Genomic DNA, 12,954 nt, shown 5'->3' with positions numbered 1-12,954 from the left:
ACTTTGAAATATCATGGCATGTTTTTCAATGACTTATTGCGCTAACAAACTTATTTGCGTTTTGGATTGCGTTTTTTTTTTAAATGGAAACACAGCAATTACAAAATTGCGTTTTTCCGAGATTAGCGGAACATCGACAAAGTTTTGGGCACGTTCGTGAGGCATGTGCAGCTAGTGACAGTGAAAGCATGGGAACTGCTGTTTTCAGATTCCGATTGACTGTTGTTTCTACACTTTAAAAGTCAACAGCCCTGCTCCTTTCCACTTTTAAAGTAACTTTTTCTCCATGAGAAAATGCAGAAAGTTCTACTTAAGAACTTCTGTTGATTGAGGGTTGGGTTATGGAAAAGCAAATTAGCTGATGACTTCAGCTGCTCAAAAGAGCCCAAAATGAAAGGTTAGTACGTTGGTTGTGTAATGCTTGCAGCTAGTGGATGTGAAATGTGCAAGTTAGCATGCAAGAAGCTTTTATTTCATCACCTAGGACTTTGTAAAAACAGAGAAGACGGACTAAATGGAGGAAGAGTGGAAAAGGAGATCAGGGAGCATGAAGTAAAATTTATGGTATGAGAAGACGGATTATCTCAGAGGACTGATAGCTAATCTGACTTTTGTGTTTTGAAAGGCTCTGCACAAAAGATCTGGTTGCACAAACAGAGGATCAGATGAGATTTAACTCTTACACAGGATAACATACAAAGTCTGTTGGAACGCACCGCGACATCCTGGTTGGTTTCGTGCGGAAGAGTCTCACCTGTCCAGGTCGTCCCTTTTCATGTCGTAGTTTTTGAGGACTCTGAGCAGCTGGACATCCTGGCTGATGAAGCAGGGCGGCACCAGGCCGTGGATCCCCAGCTGGAGACGCTCCTCCAGGGAGAAAGCCATGTCCTGTAAGGACAGACATTATGACAGGATACAGAGGACGTGTGACGATCACCCAAGACGGAGGCTGGAACCAAACAGGGCCAGTGGCCTAACTCAAATCTATTTGAGTTAGGCCTCCAAAGTATTTATACCTCTTTGGAGTTTCTCAAAAAGTTCATAGGAAAAATCAGTGGTGGTTCTAGACCAGATTTACCGAGTGGGTCAGGGTGGGTTCAGTGTTTTTCATGGAAGAACAGAAGAAAGGATCGGGGTAAAAAACAACAAAAAAAAACAGCCAAAATTTCATTATTTAATATATTAAAGCTACAACAAATATTCTAGATATTTGTTGAAGCCGTCACTATGTTGTGACAGTATAGTATGACTCTGTTAATCTTAGATAAAAAAACAAAAAAAAACAAGCTCCTCTGCCTTCTCCTTCTGCTTACTACAAACAACCAATCAGAGCCAGGAGGCGGGTCTTAGCTTTGAATGTTAAGACTACTTAGCATAGCCACCAATGATGACATGGACCTTACCACAGGGGCCGCATTTCATTGGCTAATGCCCATTTTACATCACAGCGCAGCTATCACGCTACCTTACCGTCTCACAAACTCATGCTAATATACATTGTGGACTACCAGACCGACAGAAAGTTTTTGCGTTAGGACTCGAAAAAAATTGGTTCTCCGTCAGTGGGGTATCTGTACAGGTGATGTCAGGTATCCTGATCGTGTTTGTGAAACTAAAATTCAGATTTCCAAAATCTGAAACGGAATGTCTTGCTTGGATCAAAGCTTGTGCACGACCACATTTGCAGCTCAGGATCAATAAGAACAAAGGAGTGTCCGCTGGTGTAAGTATTATTGCTTTGCTTTCTTTGTGTTTAGTGAATGAAAAAAATAAAGTCAATAATAAACACATCCATTATGAAAACCTTTTAGCCAAGTACAGCATAATGGCAGTACCGATACAACTTCTACACCTTGAAGCCTGTCTGTTACAGTCTTACGTTAGCTGAACAGATCGATATGCAATATGTACCGTATCTGACATACATTAAAGATTTTATTTCACCTGAAAAGGCTTTTTACTAAACTGTAATCGTGTTAGGCACGCTAGCTTTTACTAAACTGTAATCGTGTTAGCCATGCTAGCACCGAGTACCGTGTATAAGTCCTAGGCACATTCGAACCCTCAAAACCATGAATGTCTGACTTACCCAGCCTTGCAAGAACAATAGCCATCAGTGATCTTGTCCACAGCTATATTTATGCTGAGGGTGTGAGAATCTGCTGTTTTTCTCATCGACCAGTAGCATTTAGCTGTGACGCGCACAATGTTGGAGGCATCGCGTGGCTCAAACACCTTGATGTCGTCCAAAAAAGATGACATGAACTTGTTGGTTCTCTTATCCATTGTCGTGGCTGATATTTTGTGAAAATCCGGCAGAAATGCTACACTAATCGACTCAGAAATACTCTGCAGAGAACGAAAAATGCCATGTTTAGACATTGGAGCTAAGCTGTTAATGTGAGACATGAAGTCACGTGGGACTTTCGAGGGGCGATTCTGGGCAGAGCTTGGTAATTTAAACGGTTTTGCTGGAAAGGTAAACCGCCATTAGTGTACATTCGGTTGATGGGCAGCTCCACCCATCGACCGGCTCTGATTGAGCTACCCATCAACCAGCTCCGATTGGTTGTTTTGTCGGGAAAGGTGGAGGAGATCGATCTTTTTCACAGATTATCTGTCTCATTTTATACTGTGACGACATGGTGACAATTTTAACAAATATGTAAAAAAAAACATTTTTGAAATGCTCTTTCAAGGCCCAGTCGCCCCCACGTCTAGAATCGTCCATGAATTTGTGGATTTTTATGAGAAATAGTTCTGTCAAGAAAAATGTCCTCCTCCGCTATGGATCTCTGCTACTTTTCCAGAGTTAGCTCCACGTGTTTATAGGTTTGAAGTTACGCCATGCTGAATGAATAGTCACCTTAATAAAATAATGGCCCAAGTATTTTTTTTGCCAAAAGTAATTTTTGCACTAAAGTAATCAACTCTGTGATTTATGCAGCACAAAAAAGACAAAAACAGAAAAAAAATTACTTTTGGCAAAAAAAAAAAAAAAAGACTTAAGCTGTTATTTTTAAGAAGAGGATGATAGGATATGACACTAAATTCTGAAAGTGGCTGGAAACATAAGGATGCTGGACAGATGGTTTTTTTAAAGGAAGAAACATAGAACCACAAATATTTCCTGCAGTTCAAAAATGAACTTTGGACATACTCTTTTTTATTTTATTTTTTATTTAAAGTTTGAAAAATCTTATGTATACCAATTCAAAAGCAGATGGGAAAATCCCCGACCACAAAAGGTAAAGCGAGGCACAAAAAGAATGTTGTGTTTTTATCAAAGCAAGAGTTAGACTTACTTACTTTACAGGGAGGGAGAGAAATCACTGGCCGGACAGGATGTTTATTCTCTGGCATATACTTCAGGGCAAGTAAGACGAACAGCCGGTCAGATTAACTCAACAAGTTACAGGAACGTAGGTGTAATAGTGGTTCAGCACATGTATTGTGTTCCATCAAAATTATGTGTTGCTTCAATGTTTGACGTGTAGCGCAGACAGTTCTCTACACTTTGGCATGCTTCTGATTATCCCTAAGAGATTTAGTTCCCCCATGTTCTCAATTTACAAAAATCTGTACCATAGTAAAGTAAAAGCAAAGAGTTATATATATATATATATATATATATATATATATATATATATATTATTTTTTTTTTTTTACTCTGCCAAGAATCCAAACGTGATTGATCCTCTCAAAATTGTTTAACATTAACCGACTGAGAAGCTGGAGTTGGAAACTCTCTCATTAACCTTTTTGTTTTTCTTAAAAAAAAAAAAAAAGCAGAGTTCAGTTTCATTTAACCACAACCAGGTCCGACTACCGCCTTTAGAATCAAGAGATTTCTTAAGTAGAACCTGTTTGACAACATGAAGTAGACCTTAAAAGGCATCACAGAAATGCACTAAAGAAATTCAGGAACAGTCTGAACAGTGTGTTCAGACTAGTTTCTCACAGTCAGTGAGAAATTAGTATTTCTCACTGACTGTGAGTATTCCTCCCAGTCAGTGAGAAATGCTAGTTCTCACTGTATTTTGCTAGAGTCCTAAAGTCTTAGGACTCTAGCAAACAATTCATGACTGACACAGAACAAAGAGACAGGGGGGAAAAAAAGTGGGATTAATGAGAGAGTTTCAAGGATAAAACCACCTACGTCACAGTTGGATTAAAAAGTAAACATTTTGATGAACCTCAAGACTTTTTGGAAAATATTCAACATTACATTTACCATCTCTGTCTGATTTTAAAATGTGCTAAATGATTTGAAACACTTTTGTGCAACAAAAAAGCAAAAACAGTAGAAGTCTGTGGAAAAGCCAAAAATTCTCAAAACAAAACAATTTTTCTTTTGAAAAAAATGTGTGTGCGAGACATACAGTTTAGCTTTTATACGTAATAAAAACACATAGAACATAAAAAGGGATGTGTTAAGCCGTGGTGTGTTAAGCCGTGGTATGCGGTGTGTGATTACCGCCGCGATAAGGAATTCTGATACATAAACACAATCAGCAGAGGCATGCACTTGTCTGTTTTACTGGACTCCTGACAATCCTAACAGGTTGACATTACACACATTGTTAACATTTCTCCAGCTTGTAACAGAACGGTACAGACTGATTGGAAGCTATTTCTTTCTTTAAAATGAAAAAGCTCATTCTGATCCATTCTTTGTTGGAACACAAAGACTGGTATCTGAGGTTATGATATTTTTAAATGTGTGAAGAAAAAATGTCTATTTTCTTACACACAACGCAATCACGTATGTCGCTCTAAAGTTTACGCCCAGTGACAGGAATGCTCAGAGAAAAGATTTCATAAATCCCCTGACCCAAGTTATTTTTCCCCAAAGGAGCTCTATGGCAGCCTTGGTTTAAGGGACCGTTGTTTGCCGATAGTCTGGTGCGATTTCCGTTCTCAGAGTCATCGATTCTTAAACAAACTGCATACAGAAGACGGATAAGAACGCCCTCTGACCTTCTATGGCTTTCTATCTTGCTAACCTTTGACAATCATACAAGAAGTCCCACACCTGCCGTATCGCGATTGTAACTTTTGGGGCCATCTCACCTTTGACCTTTTGAGGTTATTCCAAAGAGAGGATGCTGATCTCCCACCCACCTGTGCTATCGTTTACTAATCAACTCATGTGAGGGAAAAGGTCTTTATTCACCGACAGACCGCTCAAGAGAAAAGTAATGAAATCTGAAAAAAGGTTGTTATATCTCCCGCAGAAAAAAACAAATAAATAGAGGAGGGTAGAGAACCCGAAAATTGTACAAGTAAGAGTAGCACTAATTCAACTCAAGTAAAAAAAATAGCTATCCAAGAAATTACTCAAGGGTAAATAAGTATTTCATAAACAGGTGTCTCAAGTGCTGAATAACTGATCAAAACATCAATCATCTAATATTTAAAAATGACATCATCAGCCAGGCCAAAATATGAAGTTATGTGGAAATTTTCGTGTTTTAAGGATCAAAATTAACAAATTTTTTCCCCAAACCAGTTTTTTTCAATATAAAACGTATGAAGTTTTAACAAAAACTGTAGGTGTGTGTGTATGTGTCTGGCAAATTGTTGGTTAGAACTAGCTTGTTCTTCATTCAGCAGGTTACTAACATCAGGATGAGCATCCAAAAGTTTTACTAAAGTAAGGGCTGCCATACTTCAAAAATAAAATGACTCAAGTAAAAGTAAAAAGCGTAGCAAAAAATACTCCAAAAAGTACTCCCCCCAAAAATTTTTTTAAAATGCAATCAAGTAAATGTAACTTGCTACCCAACTCTACAAATACATTACAACACTGGATGCAGAGTGGCGCAATTGGTAGGATTGTTCCAACGCAGCAAGACGGTCCCGGGTTCAAATCCCTGTTAGCAGGAACAGTTTGTGGTTATAATGTAGTAAAATGTGAAGAGATTTATTGGCAATGAATGCTGCTTCAAGGAACATTATCTACCAGATTGCTGACTACCACGAAAAGAATGAAGTCAGGCACTTATAAACTCTGCAACCTACAATGTTTACAGTCTTTCAAAGCCGCTGGCACTTTAAGCATGTCTGGTTGTGCTGAAACATTTCTGAAGTATTTTTAAAAAAAAAACAAGATCGAGATTGAGATCAAATGCAACACCTAAGCAAAGTAGAGAAGCATTCATCACCTAACAAGTTCAGCAAAACTGGAAAAATTCGATTGTAGACAGTAAGTATTGTATTATTCCTCTGAAAAAAAATAAAAAATTGAAAAGCGTCAAAGTTGCAGACTGAAGATTTCATCAAAATGACTGACGGTAAAAAGCTAACACAAACACACAATAGCAACCAATTTATATTTGGCAGCACATCTGAAATAATTGGCTTATGAGCTTTTTTGACTGTCTGCAGGACACTCTAACCCGAATGATTGTATGTAATTACAAAAACCAACACCGTGTAAATGTCAGCTCACATAAGCAGTCTTAGTAATTTAGCCAACAGGACTAGATCTATAGCTGACTTAAAAAAAGAGATGGAGGAAGAAGAAGAAGAAGGAAAAAAGAACACACACACCAGTTGTTTGAGAAAACGAAACACACTTCTAGAACTGTGTGTTACATGAGGTCGGGAGCAGCCTGTACTTAAGGGACCTCAAATAGACGGACTCAGCTAGCTCAGAATTACAACCTTCTTCCATTATCAAAAAACATTTCCTATTTTCCAGAGAGCCATCTGTTCACATCAGACCCCGAGTGTGTGGAACAGCAGCTGGTTCGCCGGCGCTCCTGCTCTCCACAGCAGCTGACCGAGTGCAAAGAGAGAGAGAGAGAGAAGGAGAGACAGGAGGGAAAAAAAGAAAAGAAGTGGGAACTCTTAAAATACAACACAAGGCAAACTGAATTTAGCATGGCCATTTAAAAGGAGAGCCTCTCCTTGGCTTTCTGTGGTCTTTCATTAGTTGGGATATATTCAAATCCACCCCTAAAGTTGACTTTGTAGGTTTATGACACAAAGTACAGCTGCTCGTATACACGAGTAAAAAAAAAACAAGAGAGAAATCTAGACTTTTTCAGTGAAAAAAAAAAACACTTTATTCATGCAGACGTGAACTTCTCACTGGACGTAAGAGATTTCCACACATTTCTATGTTTACATTTCATTTCTCTCCCCAAATACTTTTACCATTCCCAGGCGTCAGACTTGGGATTTAAATGAGCATCGATTTCACCACATGCAGACAGGTTAGAAGAGCTTGGAGAAACAAAATGTAGTCATCGGATCAAGAGAACCCGAGTGACTCACACCGAAAAGCCCCAGAAGTTTTTTAAGCCTCGAATTAACGCAGTTTGAAGTGGAGTTTGGTGAGGATCAACCCGGAGGGAATTTTTATGTTTACAGAAGAATTACACAGCTCGGTTGCACAATTTCAGCTGGGTTTAAACAATCTGGGTTTCTTTCAGATGGCTGAGAAAAAAAAATCACCTAATGCTTCTTTTGACTAAGCAGGATTAAAATTAGTACATAGCAAATAATCATATTTGAATTAATCAGACACATTCTCTTTGGATTAGCTGTTCAATCAGCTTTAGCAAGATATGAAGCATCTTTGAGCAACACCTAAAACATCAATATCTTATAAATATGTTTTTTAAAGGGGTGACTGAACTGTTGACCTAACACATAGATTCACAGGCTACTTACAGTAAGTAAGTAGTCTTACTTACTGTAAGGCTACTTAATTTTTTGGACTACGTTGCACACTGTTTCTTAATATTTAACATATAAGTCACATCTAAACTCCATTAGGAAATGTAGCAGAAGCTTGTGCTTCAGTTATCACATACCTTCATTTTTATTTAACATTAATTGCAATGAATTAATGTAAATAGATTCCCGCATCAAGAAAGAGTAAGTTAGCTGGGTTGTGGCCTCACCAACTTTTTTTTTAAAATCTAATTACCAGTTAAAAGTCCAACATTCTCTACAAAGTCTATAAGTACCCCCAAAATGTCAAATATATATCATATATAGTCAGAAAGTGGATTCTATTCCCCAGCAGATCAAGCACTCAGCATCCCAGGCTGTATAAGTTTAATCAGCGCAGACAGAGTGTCTGCATGAATGTAACAAGTTTGGATTAGTTGAACATAATATAAACAAGTAAAAAAAAAAAAAAAAAGCAAAGCTCAGTTTATTTCATCTAATGTCTGCCTTAGAAAAAGACTTCAATTATGACAATACGTTTTGGTGCAGCTCATGTTTAGGTGGAATGGATTTTCTCTTCCACAAAGTGAAGAGAAAGGATCAACAGTTTTCAAAGTGTCAATACTTTGGCAAAGAACCATTTGTAACAATTGTAACTCAAGACCTATTTGGAGAATGTCTTGATCAGGAAACTGACACATTTGGTCATTTTTCTGCACTACACAACTCAGGTTAATTCAGGTTAGATGGAAAATGTCTTTGTCAAGTCTTCCCACAGAATCTCATTAGATTTAGGTCTGGATCTGAGCCAGACTAATTAAAACCGTTAGAAGATGAAACGGTTTTATTTTTTTTAACATAGTCCTTTCAATTAACCACACTTTAACTAAAGAAATGGCAGACTATTAACATCAGGGCATCTTGATGAAGAATCTCTTTTGAATCTCACTGATTTTTCATGAATAAAACGGAGCTAGAAATTAGAAAACATGTCCTCTGCATGTGAAAAGCAGAGGATACTTTTCACACGCAAAATAATCCTCTCTGCTCCGTTATTGATGGAACTCCACCCTGAGACCCCAATGCTGTTTATCATTCTACGCTAAGATTCATTACTGGAGATAGCTGTGGGACACATCCCTGTTTTCCTGGAACATCAGCTAGTATTTTACAGCCATGGCTCACCGTACAAGTTCCAACTGTTTGTGAAGAGCAGCGGTCGGCCCGATGTTATCACACATCGCAAATCAGGAATATGCTACAATCAAAGCCTTAAACTGACATTGGTGTTTAGATTTAAGTGTCTTTGTCATTCATTTTTGAAGTATTTCTATCTCTATGGTAATACTGAATTCCATCGTATTAAACGTACTTTGAAAATTAGAGGTTCTCCCTCAACGGGCCAGGAAGTTAAACTTTGACTTCCCTACGTTTGATGTGTGCCCTAAAACGGCTTTGAACTTTGTTTTGCCAATAGATTTCTTCCTTCCACTCTTCCATAAAGATCCAATTTGTGGAGTAAATGAGAAATAGTTGTCCCTAGAGATACTGTGGGTTAGTTTAGGTGGGCAGCCATGTGTTGGTGACTTTGTTAAATGGAAAGAGAACGGCAAAACTGCAGAGTGAACGGTGATCTGTGACATGTTCAAAAGCTCAGGATGTTATTTTACTGCCCAACTAAAACTGCTGATTTTATGCTTAGATTTTAATTTTGGTGTATTGCAGTCGAGGTGTCTGAATACAAGTGAATGTCTCATTTTTGAAAAGTTCATAATTATTATTTAAAAGGTCATGTTGCATGAATATGGATAGTGTTTCACAGACATTCAGACAGAACATAGCCATAAAAATGAACTTTGCCATTTTCAAGTGAGTGGGGAACCACGCAAGGTGACAAATTATTCTCTCAAACAAAAGTCAAAGCATTTAAGTATTCACAGAAGGAAATGTTGGACTGTTTAACTCAGGATAAGAGCAGGGAACACCAGACTACACACTGTTGATTGAGGAAGGGGAAGACAGGGCTGGGGTGTTGTCTCTTGGACTGTCAGGTTAAATATTTCCTTGTAGTTGACATGTGAAAAGAAATCTCAGATTTTTTTTTTTTTTTTTTTTTTTTGATAGGTTTGTATATCTTTCAGTCAGACTTTAGTATGTTGTTCCACGTGAAAACTTAAGCAGGACTTTCCCAAGTATAAGCCACAGGAATGGTCCCGTCAATTAAACAGAGGAATTGTTTATTTTCCCATTGAAACAGCAAGAATGTCTAATGGTTGCCATAATTAAATTTATGCAAACCCAATGAAATCAAATTTATTATATTCCAAAGTCTGTTTTATGTTTTCCATACTTCCATTTCTTAAGTTTTTTTCTGAATTCCTCTTTTTGCATTGTAATCATATTTATGAACCCAAAAAGGATCTTACTATGATGTGAACATAAAAATTTAACAAATCAATCATAGTAGACATCTACTGTTATTCTGTAGAATAACTATAACAGACTGTACCTCTGATTTATTTAAATGTTCAAGAGTTAGCTGACATCACTGTCTGCAGCTAGCTTCTTCTTCTATGTTTATGTGCTGACAAAATGTACAGAAACTCACTGACCCTGAGTGAGTTTCTGTACTCCTTTTCCCCATTTTAAATAGGGGAAAAGAAAGAGTAATTTTTTGCCCAAAAACTCTGAAATTTTTAGATTAATCTCAGAAATTTTCTAGAAAAAAAAAAACATGGAAATTTCTGAGTCAAAAATGTTCAACTCTTGAAACTCGAATTTCAGGTTATTTTCTATAACATTTCTGGAATTAAATCTCAAACTTAGAGTTTTTTCTAGCAAAAATTTTCTGGGTTTTTCAAACCCAGAAAATTCCTTTGTTTTGTTTTTTTTCTTGAAAGTTTCAGAGTATTTTGGTGGAAATGTATTCCTTTTTTTGTATTTCTATTTACAATCTGCCCTCACATGCCGTCATAAAACCTTGCAATGGCATGTGCGCTAAGCTTTGAGTTTCAATTTTTATTTTCTGGAAACACATCTGTGTTTCAAAGTTTTTTCGCCATGGTTGAGTGGTTCATTCTTTCTGAGCCGAGCCCAACCAGATAGAGCGAGTACGGTGGCCGCAGCTGCCAAACCACTACAAAATAACTTCTCGCTAATTCTGTAAAAATGCTGCGCTTTACTCTGGATTTAATTTTGTTTATTAAATCCCACAACTCTGTCATAGTTTAACATTACAGAAATCGTAGGGTCTTATCAATGCATTCAACCAACAAAAATTAATAACCTCTCACTAGGTAGTTTTTGCAGTTTCAGCTGCTTTTCAATTCTGCTAAAAAAAAAAATCCACACAAATGGGGTGCTGAGCTGGCGCAGGGGTCAAGCACAACCCACGTATGGAGGCCTTAGTCCTCGACGTGGCTGTCGCAGGCTCAATTCCCAGCCTGGCGACCCCTGCCGCATGTCCTCCCCCTCTCCAATTACCCTCTTTCCTGTCTATTCACTATCAAATAATGGCCACTAGAGCCAATAAAACCTTTAAAAAAAATCCCCACAAATGAAAAATTCAGATGTAAATCAGCAAAATAAAGCAAGATAGAAATAAGAAAGATCGGAAATAACACAAACCGGCATTGTTTTCGTCTTGATTTATTAATCGTGTTTTCCTAAACAAAACCAAAGTTTGGTGACAAACAGATTTACTGCACCACATAGCCAGTCAAGAAAATGCACACACACACACACACACACACACACACACACGCGAATACACATAAACATCCCTGGGTTTGTTTGTCTGAACACGAGTTTTGGACTGCAGCGAAGCCCGCTCTCCCTCCCTTTGGGAGTTCTAAACTGGGCTGGGTGGAAGAAACCCTAGAAAGCTTCCACATGGCCCTGACCACATCTGAAGTACCCGCACCCCGTGCCAACACTTGTGATACCCACAGTTCCGCGTCCCAAGCAGCTGAAGTCACAACTAAACCTGTAATCCACCAAGCCGGGCAGTGCCAGCCCTTAACCTCGGACTGCTGCCATGCCCACCCCAAAAAACACTCGGCTGGGAGAGGAAACAGCCAATTAGCTTCCCAGATGGCTAAACAAGACAGATGAAAGTGCAGGCTCTCTGAAACTGATAAACGGCCTTTCTGTCCTTCCCAGGGAGTTCAAAGAGTGAGTTTTCAGTTAACATTTCAGTGCAAAGAAAGCTCAAAACATTCTGGTGCCTTTTAATTCCCTCCTCGACCCTTCAACCACAACCACACAGAGCTCCGTCTAACAGCGAGCTTGTGAGCCAGCTGACAGTAAGGCCACTCCCTTCTTTACCGAAATTCCTTAATGCCACCAGAGGAGAGAGAAAAAGAGAGAGAGCTTCTTATCGCTGTAACAACATGACTCTAAAGTCTTCTCCCACGCCACGCTCTCCCGTGATATGACATCTCATTTTTCACATTCCGTGTGAAAATTGTGAAGCAAGATCGGCGGTATTGAGAAAATTACGCAGTGACAGATTGCAAACATGAGAAGGAAAATTGCAGAGCCTTGCTCTGAAATAAGAGGCTGCTTTTAGCAGGCATGTAGTTTGACATTCATTCGATAGACGCAAATAGACTTCTCACAACTACGTGTGTCTGAGATCTAGAGTATAACCCAGCAGCTTGAAGGCCTTAATCTGTACCAGGGGCATCAAGTGTACATATACACACACAAACACTGTGAGCACTGCAGTATTCACACCCCTGTGTTTTATTGTAAGTTTATGTAATAGACCAATGCAAAGTAGTGAAGAGTTAGGAAGTGGTACAAAAGGATACCATCTCTGCTTGACAAAATTTATATCACAAAGAGATAAAAAAGTATGGTATGGGTTTTATTACACCCCCTTTCACTACGAATCCCCTAATAAAATACAGCTAAACAAGCTGCGTTCAATATCAGTGTTTGAATATTAACATCAGTCACTCCTAGAGTTGTAGAATCTGTTGATGGGACTTTATGGATGTGCAGAAAACAGAAAGTCATCGATAAAAAGTCGCGATTTCCACAGCCACAAGCTGAGAAGAACAAGGGGTTCTGGTCTGATAAGACCAAACATAACAATTAGTTCTGCATATCAGTCTAAACACACCGTCCTTTTCCTCAGCAGGGACAGGTAAGCTGATAGGAGTTTCAACCTGGAGCTACAGTACATCGGAATGGATAACAATCAAAAGACTCTCATTAAACAGGACAGCCTAGTTAGGGTTCAAACGAGAATCTGTGCCAGGA

General features: G+C 38.5%; 1 protein-coding gene across 2 annotated transcripts in view; it reads right to left on the bottom strand.

The window, feature by feature from the left end:
• me1 (malic enzyme 1, NADP(+)-dependent, cytosolic) overlaps positions 1 to 12,954 on the bottom strand; it is a 90,634-nt gene that overhangs the window by 52,805 nt on the left and 24,875 nt on the right. The window contains exon 2 of one of the 2 annotated variants that reach the window (XM_008431900.3): positions 755 to 888. The exons of the other annotated variant lie outside the window; for it this stretch is intronic. Coding sequence (XP_008430122.1) covers positions 755 to 888 — 134 coding nt within the window. The remainder of the gene's footprint in view (positions 1 to 754; positions 889 to 12,954) is intronic. 2 annotated transcript variants of the gene reach the window in all.

This window comes from Poecilia reticulata, chromosome 16 (assembly GCF_904066995.2).
Source record: "Poecilia reticulata chromosome 16, P_reticulata-male-v2, whole genome shotgun sequence".
NCBI classification, from domain to species: Eukaryota; Metazoa; Chordata; class Actinopteri; order Cyprinodontiformes; family Poeciliidae; genus Poecilia; species Poecilia reticulata.
This window is presented reverse-complemented; position numbering and strand designations above follow the sequence as displayed.